This window comes from Petromyzon marinus, chromosome 26 (genome assembly GCF_048934315.1).
Source record: "Petromyzon marinus isolate PM22_M1 ecotype Great Lakes invasive population chromosome 26, UKy_Petmar_22M1.pri1.0, whole genome shotgun sequence".
Lineage (NCBI taxonomy): Eukaryota > Metazoa > Chordata > Hyperoartia > Petromyzontiformes > Petromyzontidae > Petromyzon > Petromyzon marinus.
The window spans coordinates 8,522,907-8,546,548 of record NC_133692.1 but is presented as its reverse complement, the minus strand read 5'-3'; the positions used below and the strand labels follow the sequence as shown (position 1 = coordinate 8,546,548).

Here is a 23,642-nt window from a genome sequence, read left to right as displayed (position 1 = left end):
AGCTCCGCTACCCCCGGTGGGACTCGAACCCACAATCCCTGCCTTAGGAGGTCAGTGCCTTATCCATTAGGCCACAGGGGGTACGTAAAGCATGATGAAAACCTGACTTTTGGCAGACTTCTTAAATAAACTCACAATAATTCTAAAAATGGATATGTATTTTCCCCGCTCTACTTAATCAATGTTGATAATTGTCACCAACGTACACTGATTTAAATATCTCTTCTAAAGGCACAGTGGCATGATGTATGATATTATCAGATTAGTAAACTTAGTGGAATGACTGCATGTGGAATAAATCTTCACCTTATAAAATGTATATTTATTGTATAAGCTACCCCAGGTGGGACTCGAACCCACAATCCCTGGCTTAGGCCAGTGCCTTATCCATTAGGCCACTGGGGCTACATATACTTTATTAAAACCTGGCTAATGTGTAGACTCCTTAAATAAACTCACAATATTCTTGGTTCTTTCGGTAAAGTCCCTTCTACGTGACTTACCGAAAGAACCAAGAATATGAATCCCTGCAGTCATGAAAGCTTTAAATCGAAATTTAAACTCACAATAATAAAAAAAAGAAATTGATGTATATTTACCCCTTTCGTCCCCTCTGCTTTATCCATGTTGATAATTGTCACCAACGTCCACTGATTTATTACTCTCTTCTGAAGGCACAGTGGCATGATGTTTTACATTATCCGATTCGTAAACTTCGCGTAATGACCACATGCTGACTAAATCTTCACCTTACAAAACGTACATTCATTGCTCAGCTACCCCATTTGGAACTCAAACCCACAATCCCTGGCTTAGGAGGCCAGTCCCTTTTTATCCTCTCTACTTAATCAATGTTGATAATTGTCACAAAATTACACTGATTTAAAACTCTCTTCTATAGGCACAGTGGCATGATGTTTTATATTATCAGATTCGTAAACTTAGCGTAATGCCCACATGTGGAACATATCTTCACCTTACAAAATTCACATTCACAGCTCCGCTACCCCCGGTGGGACTCGAACCCACAATCCCTGGCTTAGGAGGCCAGTGCCTTATCCATTAGGCCACAGGGGCTATGTATAGCATGAATGAAAACCTGACTTTTGTGCAGATTTCTTAAATAAACTCACAATAATTATAAAAATGGATATGTATTTTCCCCTTTTGTCCGCTCTACTTAATCAATGTTGATAATTGTCACCAACGTACACTGATTTATAACTCTTTTCTGAAGGCACAGTGGCATGATGTTTTACACTATCCGATTCGTAAACTTAGTGGAATGACCGCATGTGGAATAAATCTTCACCTTACAAAATGTATATTTGTTGCCCAGCTACCCCAGGTGGGACTCGAACCCACAATCCCTGGCTTAGAAGGCCAGTGCCTTATCCATTAGGCCACTGGGGTTACATGCTGCATGATGAAAACCTTTATAATAGGCAGACATTCTAAATTCACTCAATTATTAAAATGGTTACATATTTTCTTCTTTTGTCCGCTCTGCTTCATCAATGTTGATAATTGTCAACAAATATATATTTTTAAACTCTCTTCTGTAGGCACAGTGTCACATTCGATTTTCATTGTCAGATTCATAAACTTAACATTTGTATGTTACAAAATGAACAACTTTTTCTCAACTACCACCAGGTGGGACTTAAACCCACAATCCCTAGGTTAGGAGGCCAGTGCCTTATCCATTAGGCCAAAGGGGATACATGTAGAATGATGAAAACCTGGCTTATGTTCAGACGTCTTAAATAAACTCACAACGTAAAAATGGATATGTATTTTCCCCTTTTTGTCTTCTACTCAATCAAGGTTGATAATTGTCACAAAATAACGCCTATTTAACACTCTTCAGATTCATAAACTTTGTGTAATGACCACAGGTTGAATAAATCTTCACCTTACAAAATGCACATTCACAGCTCCGCTACCCCAGGTGGGACTCGAACCCACAATCCCTGGCTTAGGAGGCCAGTGCCTTATCCATTAGGCCACTGGGGCTACATATACTTTATTAAATCCTGGCTTACGTGTAGACTTCTTAAATAAATTCACAATATTCTTGGTTCTTTCGGTAAAGTCCCTTCTACGTGACTTACCGAAAGAACCAAGAATATGAATCCCTGCAATCACGAAAGCTTTAAATCGAAATTTAAACTCACAATAATAAAAAAAGAAATGTATGTATATTTACCCCTTTCGTCCCCTCTGCCTTATCCATGTTGATAATTGTCACCAACATCCACTGATTTATAACTCTTTTCTGAAGGCACAGTGGCATGATGTTTTACATTATCCGATTCGTAAACTTCGCATAATGACCACATGTTGACTAAATCTTCACCTTACAAAACGTACATTAATTGCTCAGCTACCCCAGTTGGAATTCAAACCCACAATCCCTGGCTTAGGAGGCCAGTCCCTTTTTATCCTCTCTACTTAATCAATGTCGATAATTGTCACAAAATTACACTGATTTAAAACTCTCTTCTATAGGCACAGTGGCATGATGTTTTATATTATCAGATTCGTAAACTCAGCGTAATGCCCACATGTGGAACAAATCTTCACCTTACAAAATGCACATTCACAGCCCCGCTACCCCCGGTGGGACTCGAACCCACAATCCCTGGCTTAGGAGGCCAGTGCCTTATCCATTAGGCCACAGGGGCTACGTATCACATGATGAAAACCTGACTTTTGTGCAGATTTCTTAAATAAACTCACAATAATTATAAAAATGGATATGTATTTTCCCCTTTTGTCCGCTCTACTTAATCAATGTTGATAATTGTCACCAACGTACACTGATTTAAATATCTCTTCTAAAGGCACAGTGGCATGATGTATTATATTATCAGATTAGTAAACTTAGTGGAATGACTGCATGTGGAATAAATCTTCACTTTATAAAATGTATATTTATTGTTTAAGCTACCCCAGGTGGGACTCAAACCCACATTCTGTGGCTTTGGAGGCCAGGGCCTTATACATTAGGCCACTGGGGCTGCATATACGGGATGAAAATCTGGCTCATGTGCAGACTTCTTAAATGAACTCACAATATTGTTGGTTTTTTCAGTAAAGTCACATGGAAGGGACTTTACCGAAAGAACCAAGAATATGAATTCCTGCAGTCACGAAAGCTTTAATTCGAAAATTAAACTCACAATAATAAAAAAGAATTGGTATGTATTTTCCCCTTCCGTCCCCTCTGCTTTATCCATGTTGATAATTGTCACCAACGTCCACTGATTTATATATTCCTTGTGAAGGCACAATGCCATATTGCTTTTCATGATCAGATTCGTAAACTTAGCATATTGATCACATGTTGAATAAATCTTCACCTTACAAAATGTACAATCATTTCTCAGCCATGTCCAGGTGGTACTCGAACCCACATGCCGTGGCTTAGGAGGACAGTCCCTTATCCATGAGGCCACTGGGGCTATATGTAGCATAATGAAAATCTGGCTTATGTACAGACTTCTTAAATAAACTCACAATAATTGAAAAAATAATTGATATGTATTTTCACCTTTCTTCCCCTCCGCTTTATCCATGTTGATAATTGTCACCAACGTCCACTGATTTATAACTCTCTTATGAAGGCACAGTGGCACGATGTTTTACATTATCCGATTCGTAAACTTAGCGTAATGACCACATGTTGACTAAATCTTCACCTTACAAAACATACATTCATTGCTCAGCTACCCCAGTTGGAACTCAAACCCACAATCCCTGGCTTAGGAGGCCAGTCCTTTATTCATTAGGCCACTGGGGCTGCCTGTAGCATGATGAAAATCTGGCTTATGCACAGACTTCTGAAATAAACTCACAATAATTATAAAAATGGATATATTTTCCCCTTTTTGTCCTCTACTTAATCAATGTTGATGATTGTCACAAAATTACGCCTATTTAAAACTATCTTCAGATTCATAAACTTTGTGTAATGCCCACATGTTGAATAAATCTTCACCTTACTAAGATACATTTGTTCCTCAGCTACCCCAGGTAGGAACTCAAACCCACAATCCCTGGTTTAGGAGGCCAGTCCCTTTTTATCCTCTCTACTTAATCAATATTGATAATTGTCACAAAATTACACTGATTAAAAATTCTCTTCGAAAGGCACAGTGGCATGATGTTTTTCATTATCAGATTCGTAAACTTAGTGTAATGACCGCATGTGGAATAAATCTTCACCTTACAAAATGTACATTTGTTGCTCAGCTACCCCAGGTGGGACTCGAACCCACAATCCCTGGCTTAGAAGGCCAGTGCCTTATCCATTAGGCCACTGGGGCTCCATGCTGCATGATGAAAACCTTGCTAATGGGCAGAAATTCTAAATTCACTCAATAATGATTAAAATGGTTACATATTTTCTTCTTTTGTCTGCTCTGCTTCATCAATGTTGATAATTGTCACCAAATATATATTTTAAACTCTCTTCTGTAGGCACAGTGTCACATTCGATTCTCATTGTCAGATTCATAAGCTTGACATTTTTATGTTACAAAATGAACAACTTTTCCTCTGCTACCCGAGGTTGAGACTCGAACCCACAATCCCTTGCTTAGGAGGCCAGTGCCCTATCCATTAGGCCACTGGGGCTGCATATACAGGATGAAAATCTGGCTGATGTGCAGACTTCTTAAATAAACTCAATATTCTTGGTTCTTTCGGTAAAGTCACGTAGATGGGACTTTACCGAAAGAACCAAAAATATGAATCCCTGCAGACATGAAAGCTTTAAACCGAAATTTAAACTCACAATAATAAAAGTTTTTTACATGTATTTTCCCCTTTCATCCCTTCTGTTTTATCCATGTTGATAATTGTCACCAATATCCACTGATTTATAACTCTCTTCTGAAGGCACAGTGGCATGATGTTTTACATTATCAGATTCGTAAACTTAACATGATGACCACATGTTGAATAAATCTTCACCTTACAAAACGTACATTCATTGCTCAGCTACCCCAGGTAGGAACTCAAACCCACAATCCCTGGCTTAGGAGGCCAGCCCCTTATACATTAGCCCACTGGGGCTACATATACATGATGAAAACCTGGCTTATGTACAAACTTCTTAAATAAACCCATAATAATTATTCAAATGGATATGAAGAATCCCCTTTCGTCCTCTCTGCTTCATCAATGTTGATAATTGTCACCATCGTCCACTGATTTAAAACACTCTTCTATAGGCACAGTGCCATTTTGGCTTTTCATGATCAGATTCGTAAACTTAGTGTAATGACCACATGTGGAATAAAGCTTCACCTTGCAAATCGTACATTCATTGCTCAGCTACCCCAGGTAGGAACTCAAACCCACATCCCTGGCTTAGAAGGCCAGTGGCTTACTCATTAGTCCACAGGGGCTACATGTAGCATGATGAAAACCTGGCTTATGTACAGACTTCTTAAATAATCTCACAATAATAAAAAAAAATTGTCATGTATATTCCCCTTTCGTCCCGTCTGCTTAATCAATGTTGATAATTGTCACCAAAGTACACTGATTTAAAACTCTCCTCTGGACGAACAGTGGCATGATGTTTTTCATTATCAGATTCGTAAACTTAGTGTAATGACCACATGTGGAATAAATCTTCACCTTTCGAAATGTATATTTGTTGTTCACCTACCCCAGGTGGAACTTCGAACCCACAATCCCTGGCTTAGAAGGCCAGTGCCTTATCCATTAGGGCACTGGGGATACATGCTGCATGATGAGAACCTTGCTAATGTGCAGACATTTTAAATTAACTCAATAATTATAAAAATGCATATGTATTTTCCCCTTTTGTCCCCTCTGCTTTATCAATATTGATAATTGTCACCAACGGACACTGATATAAATCTCTCTTGTGAAGGCACAGTGTAATATTGGCTTTTCATCATCAATTTCGTAAATTTGACATCTTAATGTTACAAAATGAACAGTGTTTTCTCAGCTTCCCCAGGTGGGTATCAAAGCTCACAATCCCTGGTTTAGGAGGCCAGTGCCTTATCCATTCGGTCACTGGGGCTACATACAGCATGATGAAACCTGGCTTATGTACAGACTTCTTAAATTAACGCACAATAATTATGAAAATGGATATGTATTTTCCCCTTTTGTCCTCGCTGCTTTATGAATGTTGATTATTGTCACCAAAGTACACTGATTTCAAACTCTCTTCTACAGGCACAGTACCACATTCGCTTCTCATTGTCAGCTTCATCAACTTGACATCTTGATGTTACAAAATGCTCAACTTTTTTTCAGCTACCCCAGGTGGGACTCAAATCCACGATCCCTGGCTTAGGAGGCCAGTGTCTTATCCATTAGGCCACTGGGGCTTCTCATAATTGAGAGGAAAACACATTCATTCTGATCCAATAAGAGCTATCGTCGTTTCGTTACACTGAAAATCACACTGCATCTGATCCCTGTTGATGGGTCGTATGACGATTTTGCATGTGCAGACTGTGCAGGATGTGATTGAGGAGATCTGCCAGGAGATGGGGCTCCATAGGCAGGAGGCCCAGGAGGAGTTTGCCATCTTCCTTGTCACCAACAGAGGTGAGTGAAACTGGGTCCTATCCGATCTTATTGGCCTTTGCCAATTTATATTGTTTCAAAGGTTGTAACTACAGTTTAGAAAACATTTTTTCCTGATCAAAGTGATATTTGTTTTAGTGATGTCATCAGGAGGTTAGCAGAGTATGGCCGAGCCAGTTGACCATTCGATAGTTGTTACAGAGGTTCACAGCCCCGCAGACCAAATAACAAGGTCAATTTGAGAAAAATGTGTACCACAATATGTTTACTGATTATTAGCCTTTCCTCCCCTCAGGGTTAGTGATCAATGCTACATCATAAAGGATTGAAATAGTGCTGAATTTACTCATGCTCTTAGGTGGGCAAAACATATATGCTATATTTTTATTTTTTGGGTCTTTCGGTAAAGCCACATAGATAGAAAAATAAAAAAAAATGAGAGTCACCGCCACATCGAGGGAAAGGAGCAGCGGTGGCTGTGTTAGTGAGACATTTATCCTGTTAATGTAAAGACATTTAACCTGGTAATGTAACTCAGAGAGTCGAAAATAACTGCTAACATTGGCAGGTAGGATGGAAACATCAGTTATTTCCGACTCTCTGAGTTACATTACCAGGTTAAATGTCTTTACATTAACAGGCTAAATGTCTCACTAACACAGCCACCGTTGCAGTGGTTCTCTGACATTGAAATGCTAATCTCACACAATACAATGGCCACCTCCACACCTTTGGTGGCGCCCGGTTTTCTTACATTGACATGCTAATCTTACATGGACATATTGACGTGCTAATCTCTCACAATACAATGGCCACCTCCACAGCTTCGTAGTCGTGGAGGTAGCTCAGCTCTCCGATCTTACATTTACACGCAAATTCCATCTAGCCATGCCCACTTACCCTTGAGCTACACCCATTCTATCTACGTTGCTTTACCTAAAGACCCAAAGAATATGAATTCCTGCAGTGACGAAAGCTTTAAGTCAAGATGCTATATTTTGTTTACGAATCTGTAACAAATAAATACAAAGTGAATTTTGATTTAAAGCTTTCGTGACTGCAGTAATTAGTTATTTTCGGTAAAGTCACATTGAAGAGAAACAACAAAATAATGAAATATATATAAAACAATATTGTTTTTTTCGGTAAAGTCACGTTGAAGAGAAACAACAAAATAATAAAATATATATAACAATATTGTTTTATATATAAACAATATTGTTTTATATATATTTATATAAACAATATTGTTTTATATATATTTTATTATTTTGTAGTTTCTCTTCAACGTGACTTTACCGAAAAAAACTAAGAATATGAAATACAAAGTGTTCGTGCATTTTAGATGGGATGAGAAATTACGTGAGATGATCCGTATTTGTTTTTGGGTAAGACCACTTAGTGTTTTAATGGTGAAATTATTGTCATTATCTGTCAACCATCTGACAAGATTGTCACGTTTACAATGAGATATATTTTTATAAGTTCCCATGTGTTTAGCAATTTTTTTGTAATAAAGCTCATAACTGGTGGCATATACGACATATCACTCAAACTGCGATGAGATTCGTCAGGTAGTGCACTCAGAAATTGACGTGGACATCGAAATGCTAAGATAGTAGCTTCTTTAGTGCCTTCAGATACCTGAAGAAGCTGAGAGATGACAGAAGAGCAGGTGTTATGCCCATGTAATTGTGGTGGGTTTTTCTTCAGTGTAATCGATTATTACAAAGTTACACAAAACTGATATCGTAATATCGTGAAAAATGTATTGTGAACATTTTATCACAGAGCATTTGCAATCAGCGCTCTCAAACATTACCGCGGATGTAACGCATGCAATGACCATGGTGGAGCATGATCGTAGTGTAAAATTGTCCTGTAGTTCATCTTCTTTGGTTCTTTTGGTAAAATTTTGATTTAAAGCTTTCGTGACTGCAGTAATTCATATTCTTAGCTCTTTCGGTAAAGTCACGTTGAAGGGAAACAATAAAATAATAAAATATATAAAACAATAAAAATTATCACGACGTTTCGACCATAACACAAACGGTCGTCATCGGGTGTGTCAGGTTTGTATAAAATTATTTATTTTTAAACGGTGTATTTATATATATTTATTTATAGAAACCGTCAGCGCCACGCGCAGCGATTTGGCAGTTTATTTAGAAGGACGAGTTCATCTATGTTCAGAAAAGAGGAGGGGGGAGACGAAAAATTAATGTATGCTGTCTGAAAGCCACTGTAAGCGTGAACAATCCATTAAGACCTGAAATGGTTTATCAAATCTTTCCAATGATTGCTAAGCCAGAATCCATCTAAATTTATGCAAACCGACACACCTGATGACAATCTTTCGGTAAAGTCACGTAGAATGAGAATAAAAAATAAAATAACACAATAAAATTCGCACGACGTTTCGGCCAGAGAATTTTATTGTGTTATTTTATTTTTTATTCTCATTCTACGTGACTTTACCGAAAGAACCAAAGAAAATGAATCCTTGCAGTCACGAAAGCTTTAAATCGAAATTTGTCCTGTAGTTGCTAAAGCCAAGCACTAGGTGTCAGTATTGGCTGCCCAAAACCAATGCAAGATAATCACCTGAAATGTTCTCCAAATAGATTTATAACATCGGCAACTTTTTACATTTTGTACAATATCACAATGAAGTCATCTGGAATATAAAATATAGTTTCATAAGGAAATAATTAAATAAAAATTCACATTACCCCAGGTGGGACTCGAACCCACAATCCCTGGCTTAGGAGGCCAGTGCCTTATCCATTAGGCCACTGGGGCTGTACATGCAAAGGTTCGTTCAGTGGGCCTTATGTTCATACCGCGTGTACGTTACCAACATCGTTATTTGGTGGAATTTCAGCTTGGGCGCGTTTTTCCGTTCACAGCGCATTGTTATAAACACAAACGTGAAATGCCTTAAAGAGCCTCGCATCTTACAACTGTGACCGCATCTATAACACACACATTTATACTGCGGCTCACAACGTACCAAATTCAAACTCAAAGCCCAAAAATGTTTTTTTCACATTTTGTCAGCGACATTTTCGACTTGCCGAGTTCGGTGCGTCGATTTTGCGGGACGCTGCGTGAAGCGAAACGATCGCGATCCTCTTTTGAGTGTCTTTGTGCTACCTGAATATAGCCCGGAGCCCCTAGGGGGCGTCATCTCCATTACGAATGTGGCGGCGATAACGTTGACAATGGTAATGATGCCACCTATGGGCCATTATAACTCTCAACAGAACACATTCAACGTCGCCGTGGAGAATATAAATAACTAATTATATAAGTGGACGATATTTCTCCTTCCAATGGTTTCTTTTTTCAGCTACATTACATTTGCGTTTACACATCCTATCAGCCACGCGGTATGTCGGCAATAAATTTCGGACTAAATATTTTTTTTTAAACGTAGGATTATTGGATTTTTTTGCCGGTTTTAGTTTTTTGTTTAGCATTTCGGGTATATATTTGTACAAATTTAATACCTCTAAAATTTTGCGCCAAACCATCACGAATACGGAACAAATTAATTTCTAGGCCCGATTTTGATTTTTTTTAAATCAGAAAAATGGGAACATATGCTAATTCGATCATTGTTATGAAATATCGTATTATACACCCATGTTAGTCAGGGTGCCCTGATGTTTCATAAAGCAATGTTTCTAAAACAAGACTGTATTAAGCATTTATTTTGTTTAATACGTGGTACTGGAATGCGAGATGTCATCGGCATCATCTGCTGGGCATGGCTTGCAGAGAGGGCTTCTTGTCAGGATGTGGAGATGGCAATCACTTTTAAAGGGAGCTAAGTACAGGCATCGTTATACAGCAAATCAATATACGGAATTCACAAAGGGCTGCATATGAATCCACGGAAAAGAGGAGGAACCTGGGCGTAGTGGTGAGTCGCCACTAGGTTCTTTTAAAAATAGTTATAGATTTGTGTAAGTAATTTAACATAGTTGCACTGCCTATTTAAATGTATATCTGCATTTATTTGAAAACAAAATCAGAAACCATCTCTCATTAAATGAACATGTACAATCACTCAAACTGCTCTACCCCAGGTGGGCACTTGGACCCACAATCCCTGGCTTAGGAGGCCAGTGCCTTTATCCATTAAGCCACTAGGCCTTCACATCTGAAAATCTCAATCTCCAATTTTATTTAAATTCATAAGCATGGTCTCATTTGCAACAACATTTTGGAAATATATTCTTTAACACATCTAGAATCACAGAGAGAATATTCGTTATACTGTCATAAAAAAAACATAAACCACCCCCTTGGAAAGACGTACTATGGTGAGTCACACGAAATGGAGTTGGAGAATCCCTGCCTCTGTGTGTGCTGTAGCAGCAGCAGTGTTATAATGGCTGCACCGTGTGCAGGGGAGTCGGTGCGACCTCTCCAGAAGAAGGAATACATCCTTGACGTTTCGTCCGAGGCCGAGAAGGTGGACGAAATGCACCGGTTCTGGTTCCGCCGTATCGTGTGGGTGCGACCGCTCAAGTTCGACAATGAGCTCTACATCAGCATGCACTTCAACCAGGTGGGTGTCCCGATCATCCCGACAGCCGAGTGTGTGCACAGCGCAGCATGGGAGGCTGGCTGGTGGTAGGAGGTAGGGTTGTCACCTGTGCTCGTTTTTTCAGGATTGTTTCTCTGTTTGAGGTAGCTGTCTTGACAAATTTTTGTTAAAAGTCCTGCTTTTTTTGTCACTTGCATAAGAATTACAATAATATTAATACACCACTCAAGACAATGCACTTACATGTAGTGCTCCCTTCTTCTGGTCTTCTGAGATGCTCTTCCCACGGTTCGTCCTGGTGTTTTTGTACTGCAGAGGTGGCAATCTGTGGGAGGCATGGCATTTTGCCGTAAACAATGATAGCGATGACGACCGATACAAACCATTCCTCTGAGAGATGCTCTTGTCTCCTCCGACCGCTAACGTTGACAGATCCTGCCCGAGTACATGAATGGTCTGTTCCTGGTGCTGACCGCGGGCCGCATCGACGATCAGCTCACGCAGCAGGTGGCCAAGCTGGCGGCCCTGCAGCACCGCATCAAAGGCAGCGATTACCAGCCCACGCAGTGAGTAGCCAGTGCCGGGCGCACTGGGAGTGGCTGGGCTGGCCCAGGGTTGGGTTAATTGGAATGGGCCAGGTTAGGTTGGTTTCAGCGCACATCATGTGAGCTGCATAATGTTCATATACAAAGACTACCTGTTTGCCCTTGACCGAATAATTGTGTTGCATCAATGGCACAGCTCAGGCTTCTGCAGTTGAAAAATAACTTGGCGCCTCCAGAGATGCGTCAGGATGTCTTGGTACCTCGTCCGGTGCGGCTCAGTTCGACAGTGTAAAAGAGATATAAGAGATTTACATGTTTGCATCACGGAGGTGGCATGCCACGGTAGGGTTAACTCGGTGTCTGTTCTGCGGGGTGCAGGCGTGAGGTCGGGGAATACATCCCGGCTCAGGTGCTGCGAATGCAGCGGCCTCAGTCATGGCTTGGTGTGGTCCTGCAGCACTCTGCACAGGTGCAGGCGTTGTCTGCACATCAAGCTCGAGCGCAGTTCATGGGTGAGCAGCGCGCATGAATGTGGACATGAGCATACACGCTCGCATATGCACACTCGCACACTCACAGGTGCTGCTGCACAAACTCGTGCACACACGAGCACACGCATAACCTTGCACACTGACTCGCACATACATAAGTGCCACTGCACCCCAACTCACACATACACTTGAGCATGAGCGCACGTACACACACTGCACATGCTCCTGCATATGAACTTACACACGGATGCAAACGTGCACACGCATAACCCTGCACACTGACTCGCACATTCACGCACACACACACACAGGTTCTTCTACACACCAAATGGTGCTCACGCAGACAAACATTTTTGGATGCCGACTCACACAAACTCACACATCGACATAGCGAGCACCTATGAAGGCTGGCATGGTGCAAAGGAGATGGTATGGCCAGCACCACGCCGAAATGTCTGTATTTCTCCAGTGCTGATGTTTACACACCACAATAGGTATTACGGTTACATTCGAGTCTGGAAACGCTTTTGTAGATTGTATGTATGTAGAAAATGCTGTACTTATTTTGGCAAAGTAAATGACGCAAACCCTTTCTTGATGCTTCGCCACGGGGGAGTGACGCATGTGTCCGTTTGCCATGCACCGCGTGCAGGACTTGCAAGCGCCCTCCCACTCTTCGGGTCGGCATTCTTCTTCGTCCAGAGCAGCAGCAACACGGCCATCACCACCCCGTGCATCTTGGCCGTTAACCAGCAGGGGCTGAGCTTCCTCAACAGCATCACTCACGTAAAGGGCGCATCAAAGCCAGGGCTAGACACAGGGCTTCCTAGTCCCAGTCTTTCAGGCGTTCGTATTTCCGCGTGCGAGTCTGAGTTCAGTAGGGTCCAGTAGCATCATGAGAAGCCTTGATATGTTTGATCTCAACTTTAAGCGCCAAGTTAATGGGTCTGGGTCAGGGCTGCACCTTTTTTTCTCGTAGCCTGTGTAGCCGAGAGCCACCAAAACAGGGGATGTCAGACAGTTTCTAGGAAAGGTGAAAGAGAGTGAATTGAAATTATATTCATCTCAGCTTCCATGCTTGTGGAATTTGTCCAAGCATATGTATGATTGGAAATTTGGCTGGGCCGAGTTGTAAAAGCTGTTTTGACCAGCTCGGCAATGCTACAGGATCGATGGGAATACACTTTGTTGACTTTTAATGTATGGGAATGCATTGGACTTTTTTCGGAACTGGGATTTAGCCCACTTTTACAATTGACAACCCACTCTCACGAGTGTGGCAAAGTATGGTCAAATAGCGCCTACGAATCGCACAGCAGAGGGAGGCTATTATACAGCAGTGGATTGACAATCGGCTGCTTTCACCAGCCATTGAATATTTTACCACTCATGATAACGCAATAACCTGAGCTGTTCTGAGGCATATATACCCCTTTTCCACTGGCATATCCGAGCCAAGCCAGGGCGGCACCTTCACGGCGCAGATGGTTTTCCACTGGCTATTTGCCGTGCCATATTGGAACCAAACGTGTGGGATTCACGAGTCATATGAATCTGGCTCGGGGCTAATCAGCACCAGGGCAGGGCTAATGATGTGTTCATTGCATGTGATGTTAATCAGTACACTGTGAGGACATGGTGTCACATGTCATCTACACACATCTCGACTTGTTCATTGCATGGGCAATGTGGCTCAGCTTGTGCAGTGGATAAACAACCTGGCGCCCCCTGAGTTGCGCCGGGCGAGACTCAGCAAACCCCCTGGTGCAGCTTTGATTGTGCTGTTGAAAAAAAAGTACGAGACTTCACTCCCCTGCCCATGCGCTGCGGTAACGCCAGGCCTCGTGTTCCCTATCCTGCAGGAGGTGCTGGTGAGCTTCCCCATGCAGGAGGTGCAGTCGACGCGCACGCAGCGTCCCACACAGGGCGAGACCATCCCCTACGTGGAGATCATGCTGGGCAACCTCATGTCGCAACGCATCATGCAGCTGCAGCTGCAGCAGGTACACAGGGCGCACGGCAGGGAGCGATCCCGCCACCAGCAGCATCGACAGTGCACACGCGCCATTGTGCGTAATCTATGGGCGGTGACGTAGCCTAGCAGTAGCACATTTGCCGCTTGTCGCAGAGGTTCACAGTCCGAAACTAGTGGCCACCCTAATTAATACTGTGTGTGGATTAGCCGTAATAATACCCATCGTCCGCTTCGTAGTGAACGTTAGAGATCACGTGACGCCATTCGCAAGAGTATGCCATTGTGTCCTGTTGTCCTGGTTCCGATTGTGCAATATTTAAAGGGGAGAAAAACTACCTGCAAACTTCTCAATTGCAATTTGACTCCTGCATAGCAGTCATGACAGGACCCTCATCAAAAGTCATGATACTCAGTGAGACTTTCCTGGGTAGATAAAATTAAATGTAATATGTATACACAGTAGAACTTCACCCAATCCAACTCGCTGGGGACTGACTGAGATTGAGGTGGATATGTGTAAAGGTCGGATATGTGAACATCAATTGATAATTACAGTTATATCATTTACACATATTGTTGAATACAAAATAAAGCACATTTTATGGAAAATACATTACCGGATTTTTGAAGTAACCGCATATGGTATTAACACATTACTGTGTATGAAAAGGAAAGACGTCTATTACAGGTACGGCATGCACAAGTCATGTACTGGGTGGGGGCGGTTAATTTGTCAGGGCGGATATGTGACGGATATGCAACGATGCACTCTACTTGTCCATTGGCACTGTGATGATTCACCTACTCCACGATTCAATTAATTGCCATTATTTGGTTTTATTCGGGGAATAAAAATAATCTGTCTCGTACAAAAAAAACATACAGTGAACACAAGTTGGATTGTAAAGGCAGTGTAATGTTTTGAGACCCTTGCTGGTGAATGGCATATGCTGCTCTCATCAATGCTGTGCATGTTGATGGTGTTGTTGTTGCTGTAGGGAAGCAGTAGCATCGTGGTTAGTGTACCATGCTGAGAACCTTTAAAACCGAGTTCATATCCTGCGCACGGCGAACATCTCTGTGGCATTATCTGCTTCAGTCCTGGGCCTCCCCGAAGACGACTCAGCATTAAAAGAGTATCCGTGGCAGTGTGTAAGCATCAGTACTGGTGTTGGCCACATCACACTACCTTGTGCGTCATGCCAGCCTTCATAGGTGCTCTCTAACAGCATTAGCCCCAACAGTTTCAGCTGTACGAGGGATCTTTGTCTTTGTTGTCACCGTGTAGGGCATGGAGCTGTGCCGGGTGATCGCCATGCACCAGGAAATCCTCCTTGCTGCTCGGGAGAAGCGACACAGCCTCCCGCCAAGTGACATCACCATCCTCTAAAGCCGCGTTCACACGACTCACTTGCATCCGGAACAACCATGGAGACTCACCGTGTACGAGCATCCACACCTGCTTAGCAATGCCACCAGACCATGCAAGCAGTCGCCTGTGCACTCGAATCGGAGGACAGGGACCCTTAATTGGCCGGCGAGGTCTGTGATGTGAGACGACAACGTGGGGCAGGCTGAGGTGGGAGTTTGGGCGGCTGATGAAAGGAAAAGAAAATGGCAACTGCAGAGAACTCTGGGGCTGCTTGCTGGTGTTATTGGTGTGGGAGTCATCCGACACGTAACAAACATAATTAGACAACACACCACAAAAACGATAACATACAACAAAATCGTATAAAATAAAACCAACTGACACAATACAATAATTACACAATATACTGTACCTGTATAATAAAATGAGGAATGAAACACCAAAAATAAAAGAATCATCCAAGTACTCATTTGGACTTCCAATGCCATCCATGCATCATTACCTGTGCACAGCATTGGTTGGATTGCTGACTTTGTAGATGGGAAGCATGCTGGCCGGGCGGTCTGGTTACCCGTCTGGTTTAGTTAGTCTGGATACCCTCAGATGATGTAAACTCGGCCTGAGAATTCACAACCCTGGCACATTACTGCAACCATAAGCATTCTAACCCAAAATAACCATTTGCATCATTATGGAAAATATAAAGAACAAAATAGATATACGCAGGCAATATTTATCCTTCATATTATCCGTCTCTTATCATAAAAAAATAAAAGTATATCTAAGACAACCCTTCAATCCAACAGATTTCTGGGAGTGCTAAATTTCAGGAGCATTGTTCAGTACGTACAAATGGTGGACCGGATTCAACATTCGGTGCTTTATCAGGAGAGTCAGGACTGCTTGAATTAATGCTGGTAAATTGCCAGATGTATAGGTTGTGTTGGTGTTTCCCACAAAGAACTGTTAGTGGAACCTCAAAGTCACCTTTCAACTACATTGAAATTGATAATGTAATGACTGGTTGGCTGAGCTTACGCTATGGCCTTATTCGCGTATAGAGTCTGCATCACTGAGATCTTCCGTTAGAACCCTGAGCTTTTCAGGTGCAATCAGACCAGATTGGCATATATATCGTGAGTTTGATAAACATCAGCCTGGTCAGTGATAGCTGTGCACTTTAACCATCAAGTACATTGGAAGTTGCACTCAATTTGGTATGACCCAACTTAAATATCGACGTAGGAAGCACACAATTTGTCTACTTAAATATCCAGTGGGTGCTGGTAAGGGGGGTCTATTAAAGGAGGAATGTTGTAGCGAAGGAAAGTACAGTAAATATACTTTGTCTCTTCCAAGGCCATTCCACCATAACATTCAGCACAGAGCTGTGATTGGGGAGTTCTGTGCCTTGCAGTGGCATTGCTGGGCCTCATGCCTTGATGCCGATAATATGTATTTATCACAAGTAGGGTTGGCACTTGACCCCTGGTCTATGATACGTGTTTATTTTGTGAACACTCGTGTCATTCTAGTCATTGACTTGTGTAGGTAATATACAAAGAGTGGTGTAAATTGGATGCGTGCACAAATGATAAAAGGTAATGCAACTGGATTTTCCATTATACTCTTTGGGTCTTTCGGTTCAAGTCACGTAAATAGAAAATAATAGATCACAACATTTCGATCGCAACACAAGCAATCGTCTTCCTGCAGTCACAAAAGCTTTAAATCAGGATTTCAGATTGCCATGATAAAACTACATTAACTTGTATGGCCAGAATACTACAATATTGAAGCAATTTTGACACCAGATAATTTTAATAAGGTCAGAGTTTAAAGATTTTAAAGCGTTTTTAAGATTTTAAACTAAAATAATTTTTACAGTTTCCATGACTAATCCCCTAACTCAGTGCACTTATAAATTGTATAATATTCAAATCAAGCCCTGTTACAATGGTGCAATGATTTAATGTGCTTGCTCATTCAAAACCATGTTGACTTCCTCTGGGGCTCGAGTTTCACGATGTCGTCTTTAAAATGTTATTTAAGTGGTGTATTAGGACTGTTAAATAGTAGGATATGCAGCAGGGAATGCTTCTGTCGGTTTAATTAGAGAACGTCATTTCTAAAGCTATTTATTAGTCCTACAGTCAATAATTGCTGTGGGAATCTGCTGCCCGTTTCATCAAAACATTCGTTGATAGTTATCTTAAACAATCCCACAGGAATTAAAAGCTGAATGCATAATTGCCATTATGCGTTTTAAACACCACAATGATGCTCACCTACACGGAAACAGAAATTTATTTAATTTCAGAAAATTTGGTTTGGGGCCGATGAGTTGGCCAATACGAAATATGGCAATGATCTCAGCCCAGTCACCAGTCCATTCGCTGATTCATTGTCCTTCAATACAAGAATTTCCAAGGCATACCTGAATTACTGTTTTATACCTGAAAAGTTATTAATTTAACACATTGAAAGAAATGCTTTCATACTGGAACACAATAGCTTACTTTATCATATTATTGTCCTCTGTGCTGTAGATACGTGCTTTGGTAATTTAGTTCTTTACTGTAATTCCCCACAAGATGAGAACTTAATCCATGTAAACTGTCTCAGTGGCATGCATGCTGACCAAACGGCTATCCAGCCACCTGATGTAGGCTGCTATTTCCAGCATGCCCTGTATAATAGGTTTTGATTTCTGCAGACGACTGTGCCATGCCTTCACCAACTTGTGGATGCTGTGTCACTGAGTGTCACTTAATTTTCATGGCTATGCCATTTTTCCTGTATACTATGAACGTCAAGCTTAAAGTAAAGTATGAAAGTGTGTTGCATGCTTTTAAAATGGATACTGCTTTGTTGTGCAAACCTTGGATATTCTTTTCACTAAAAAGGGAATGACTAGTGTGACGATCTGTTTTTACATAAATGCATTTTCATGATTTCATGCAAATATCACTTACATTTACTTGCTATATTCATAAAGTAAACGCAGCTCATTGCTACATTTAATCTATTAAAATAATTCTATCATTATGGGATATGAGGAAAACTCTTTGTTACCTTGTAAAACTAACCAAAGCGTATTTACAGGATTTATACAGCACCCTTACCTAGCTGCCAGCTAGAAAGTATTGGGGGTTTCCCCATGATTTATTGCAACAAACTCTTTACATCTCAGACATTTTAGTGTACTCTAATACTTTCTGTTGTGCCTTGAATACATTTTTTTTTCTAGCTGCCAGGAATCTGCAATGAATGGTGAGGATAATATATTTTATTTATACCGAGTCTTGTCTTTGTTTTTCAAATGTGTTTAAAAGTTATCATTGAACAGTGATTAGTACATTGAAGTGTGGTTTTCCGGATTGGGTTACATGTAATAATAATTTACATTTGTAAGTCAAATTCCAAGATGCGCCATTTATTCTCTCAACAAAAATTGGACTGGTTGACGAGAGCTTTGAGATGTGTCACTACGTGCAAGATACCCTTTCAGAGTGGCATTTGCCGACTAAGTAAAGTGAAAGAAGCTCTTTACTCAATTGATCCCTTCAGGTGCTGAAGGTGCCCGCAGCAATGTGGGTGAACGCTTGAGAGAAGAAATGCAGCTCAACCCAGAAAACAACACTTGGATTGATTTACGTTCAGCCCTGTGAACATATGGTTGTGTGTGCTGAATGGAGATTGGGCTACATTTGTGTTTGATGAAAATGTTTATCTGCTACAAAATAAGGTTACCCAACGCAGCCACAATTGATTAAGGGGCTGCATATGCACCGAGACTAGTTTGCTGGCAGAGAGTTATAAACATGTTTCGTGGCATGCCAAATACATTATTTAGAACTTCTACAGGTAGTCGTTTATTTAGACAGATTCCAAGGTTGCAAAATGCAACTTTAAATTATAAAACAAAATTACAGCATGAAGAAGGTTTAGGCACAGATGTAGCCACATGACCTGATAATTTATATTGGTTGTGTGCATTGTGTGTCTTTGTGTGGCTGGTCCGAGTTCCTAGGAATGTGGCTGTCATGAGTGGCAACTGAATGGGATTTTATATTCCCCACACAGATCCCATAGGATATGTATAAACACTCGTTAATTGGCTGAAAAGATCTCAATATATGCACCGTTCGTGTTTGCGGATTGCATTGCGTTGTGAGATGCAGTTTGCATGGATGACGCTGTATTTAATAACACGAATTCACGAAATGCATTTTGCTGCATGTGTTTACAATATAGAATAATGATGAACACTAGCATGCGGAGTAAATATGTAAACTTGCGTTTTTACATTTTTTACTTTTTTGACATTACATTTTATTGCGACTTAAGAATGCATGCAGCTTATAGACAAAAAACGAATATATCAGCAACTATTAAAGTAAAGTCCTGTAACCGTGAGTGCAATAAATTTGTAATATTCATGAATAATATAACATTATTGTAGAATAGATTTACAGGTACACGAGGTTTTAGAATTCATATTACACGATACTGTCATGTATTTCGTAGTGTAGGTGCAGTTAAAATGAGTAATAAACACGACACCTTTCAGCCAGTCAGTAGAAATGTATAGTTGTTTTGTATACAGTGGAACCTCACTAAAAGAAAGTTTTAAATAACAATTATTTTATTTCATACACTCGTCGGAGGTGTGTGTTTTTTTAGCGTTTTTATTATCGGAAGTTATTTTTTTATGTAAATATGTCCATGAAAACAATACATATTAATAAGCTGCAGGATTGCAGGTATAGCTAACTTTAGTTGCCTAAGAATGTATGGAAATGTAGTATAAATAGAATGTTACTCATTCGTTTCTTTTTGCAATGACATCACCACTGTTACAATGTTGCATTGTGTGTGGCACACAAGTATAGAAAAATTAAGGAAAAGGCCAAACACAGCTTGTTGTAATGTTAGCGGTGTTTAACTGTATTTAGTAAAAAAAAACCTGTTAAATTGTATTTTAACAACACTATTTAATTAGCTGATCAAGTACAGTATAGGGACTACTGTAGTTTATATCAGCTGGTAATTCCCATTAACCACGTTTATGCTTCGTGTTGTAATGAGGTTCTGCTGTATGTGCAGTTACATCTCAGGCTGTTCTCCCTTATTTGAAAATAAACGTGTATCTGTGAAAACGGCAGCTGTTGCATTTTATCAAGCGTTTGGTGGCCTCAGAACGTGATCAAATCCACACGTGGTGTGCCTCGATTTCTGCAACACACGTGTCCACATGGTGGGGCGAGATTGCAGTCGGCGAAGTGGCTGCTATATTCATAGCTGCCAAATGTCCTACTGTTACAATCAAGCAAGTCGCCCTACATTTAACCGAAACATCACATATATTTGTTTTACTCTCAAATTATTTGTATAACGGAGCCGAAAAAAGAATACCCCATCCAATGACTCTCTCAAACCAATTGCGTTCAAAAGTGCATTACTTTTTGCTATATATTCTTGGTTCTTTCGGTAAAGTCACGTAGATAGAAAAGAAAAAAAATAATAACATAATAAATTTGGAATTATTAACAATATACAGTACATATACAAAGTAAATAATGCGTGTTCAGAATTAATATACACGACTGTACAGCACGACAATGACTAAATGCATCCGGGCGAATTGCCCGATGATGCTGGATGTGATTACCAGCGAAACGTCGTACTCAAACTGTAAATGTGTGGATTCACTCTTCAACACACCGGTGGGCTAAAGTAGTGAACTATTTGTCTTTTAAATTTTGATTTAAAGCTTTCGTGACTGCAGTAATTCATATTCTTAGTTTTTTCGGTTTGTCTTTTGTCAACGTGACATTTTTTTTGCTGATTGGCCGTGTCGGGTGGTGGAGGGTTACGACATAAATAACGCGATCTAACCCAAAAACCTTTATTATGAATATTGGTCGCGAAAGCCTACGTGTTAAACAAAGCCAAGCACTGTGAGCCCGGATACTGCTCGGTTGGTATTTGTCGTCTGCTGTGATGATGTGATCTGCATCGTCTGCTTGTGCAGACCAATTGCATCCTCGTGTGCGTTGTGCTGTTTCGGCACGACGCATGACCTACACTACATTGTTATACGAGCCGAGCCAGCACGGGTGGTTTCCCCTGGCCAATTACCGTGCCGAGCCGGAACCACTCAACCCCTTATCAGTGCCCTACCTTAACACAGACCAATTCAGACCTTATTGGTCACCCCGTGCCCTTATAACTATCAACATTCATCCTACAAAGTCCCATCACAAGGGATACACACAAATAGGCAATTGTTTTTGCCCGTATTGAAACGGCTGTACACCGCATGGATCTGGAAACTAAAATTTCCTGTACAAGAATACGGGTAAACCGTATGGGTTGAGAGCTATGAAAACGTGCTACGCTGGCCTCACAGAACAATGTGATCCTGGGTTGACAACTATGAACACGTGCTACGCGGGCCTCACAAGACAATCTGATCCTGGGTTGACAACTATGAAAACGTGCCACAATGGCCTCACAAGTCAATCTGATCCTGGGTTAACAACTATGAAAACGTGCTACGCTGGCCTCACAGAACAATCTAATCCTGGGTTGACAACTATGAAAACGTGCTACGCGGGCCTCACAAGACAATGTGATCCTGGGTTGACAACTATGAAAACGTGCTACGCTGGCTTCACAGAACAATGTGATCGTGGGTCGACAACTATGAAAACGTGTTACGCTGGCCTCACATGACAATCTGATTCTGGCTCGGGGCTAAAATTATGCGTTGCGTGTGACGTCAGCGGCACGGCTCGGCTTCTGAAGTGGGAAAAACCGATCGCCTCCAGTGCCGTGACGGGATTCAGAGTTCAAGTCCCGTTCAGATACGGCCATTGTCTACACTCAAAGAAGAGACTAAAATTCGGATAGACCCCAACCGGGCGAAAATAATAAACACAGCACTCACAAACACTGCGAAACATCTTCTTTGGTTATAATAGGGGTTTTCCCCTTTTTTCTGGCAACAAAACTGAAACCTTTTTTTACAAGGATTCATGTCTGCATTAACCACAATACCTGCAGTCAAAATGCAAACAAAAAACACACAATGATAATATATGCATTGTTCTTGAAACTGATTGGTCCACACCAAGGGACGGCTTTCTTTTGAGCCTCGACCTGAAGAAGGCTACTTGTTCTAGATTTTAAGCTTTCGTGACTGCAAGGATCCATACTCTTTGGTTCTATTCGGTAAAGTCACGTAGCTAAAAAATAAAACAACAAAAGTCACGACGTTGCGGCCACAACACAAGCGGCCTTCATCAGGTGAAGGGACCAGGCTGTTTCACTCCAGCGCTGTCCTCGAGACAGCCTGGTCCCTTCACCTGATGAAGGCCGCTTGTGTTGTGGCCGAAACGTCGTGATTTTTGTTGTTTTATTTTTTAGCTACGTGATTTTACCGAATACAACCAAAGAGGAAGGCTACTTGTGTTGTGGCCGAAACGTCGTGAGAATTTTATTGTCTTATTTTATTTTATTATTTTATTCCCATTCTACGTGGTGACTTTACCGAAAGAACCAAAGAAGATGAATCCTTGCAGTCACGAAAGCTTTAAATCTAAATCGTTTGACGATGTTTTATTGTTGTTGTAACTGTTAGTGACGACATGCGAGTGAAGAAAACTGGGAATCGATAATGGACACAACACAGTGCCAGTTGGAGTCGAATTGGTCCGTTGCACAAGTTGAGGGGGAGGGAATAGAAATTGTTCATTAATCGATCGGTGTTCGATTCGTTCCGCTGTTGGGTCTAGAATCGAGTTTTCCCCAATAATCCAATCGGAATCGAATCGCCACGCTTCGCAGCACGGTAAACGCTGGCGGAAATTTCTTACCGCAATCTCGCGCCGCCGCGATTGGCTGCGCGCGAGCCCACGTGCGCGCTGCCAGGCCAATGAGAATGCGCGAAACGTGCAAACGTGGGAGGGGCCCCAAAAAAAACCCCCCTCGTCCGCCGGTTGCATTTCGTAGATCGCATGGACGGTGCGCGGCCCGCGATTGGCTCCTGCGCCGCCGGCACGTGGAGGTGCTCGTCCAAGCGGCTCGGCCAATGGGACGCGCGAGCGCTGTG

General features: G+C 41.4%; 1 protein-coding gene and 6 non-coding genes across 13 annotated transcripts in view; 1 reads left to right on the top strand and 6 right to left on the bottom strand.

The window, feature by feature from the left end:
- Positions 1–20,685, top strand: part of MYO15A (myosin XVA) — a 197,667-nt gene extending 176,982 nt beyond the window's left edge. For all 7 annotated transcript variants that reach the window (XM_076069914.1, XM_076069911.1, XM_076069917.1 and 4 more), the window contains 7 exons: positions 6,507–6,603; positions 11,001–11,161; positions 11,573–11,706; positions 12,064–12,197; positions 12,829–12,962; positions 14,039–14,179; positions 15,440–20,685. In XM_076069914.1, coding sequence (XP_075926029.1) covers positions 6,507–6,603; positions 11,001–11,161; positions 11,573–11,706; positions 12,064–12,197; positions 12,829–12,962; positions 14,039–14,179; positions 15,440–15,541 — 903 coding nt within the window. In that variant the 3' untranslated portion in view covers positions 15,542–20,685. The remainder of the gene's footprint in view (positions 1–6,506; positions 6,604–11,000; positions 11,162–11,572; positions 11,707–12,063; positions 12,198–12,828; positions 12,963–14,038; positions 14,180–15,439) is intronic.
- Positions 1,005–1,077, bottom strand: TRNAR-CCU (transfer RNA arginine (anticodon CCU)). Its single transcript has one exon. It is a non-coding gene; the product is annotated as a tRNA-Arg (tRNA).
- On the bottom strand, positions 1,341–1,413 carry TRNAR-UCU (transfer RNA arginine (anticodon UCU)). Its single transcript has one exon. It is a non-coding gene; the product is annotated as a tRNA-Arg (tRNA).
- TRNAR-CCU (transfer RNA arginine (anticodon CCU)) lies at positions 1,944–2,016 on the bottom strand. Its single transcript has one exon. It is a non-coding gene; the product is annotated as a tRNA-Arg (tRNA).
- On the bottom strand, positions 2,615–2,687 carry TRNAR-CCU (transfer RNA arginine (anticodon CCU)). Its single transcript has one exon. It is a non-coding gene; the product is annotated as a tRNA-Arg (tRNA).
- On the bottom strand, positions 4,259–4,331 carry TRNAR-UCU (transfer RNA arginine (anticodon UCU)). Its single transcript has one exon. It is a non-coding gene; the product is annotated as a tRNA-Arg (tRNA).
- On the bottom strand, positions 9,312–9,384 carry TRNAR-CCU (transfer RNA arginine (anticodon CCU)). The gene has a single exon. It is a non-coding gene; the product is annotated as a tRNA-Arg (tRNA).
- Positions 20,686–23,642: the final 2,957 nt, after the last annotated feature.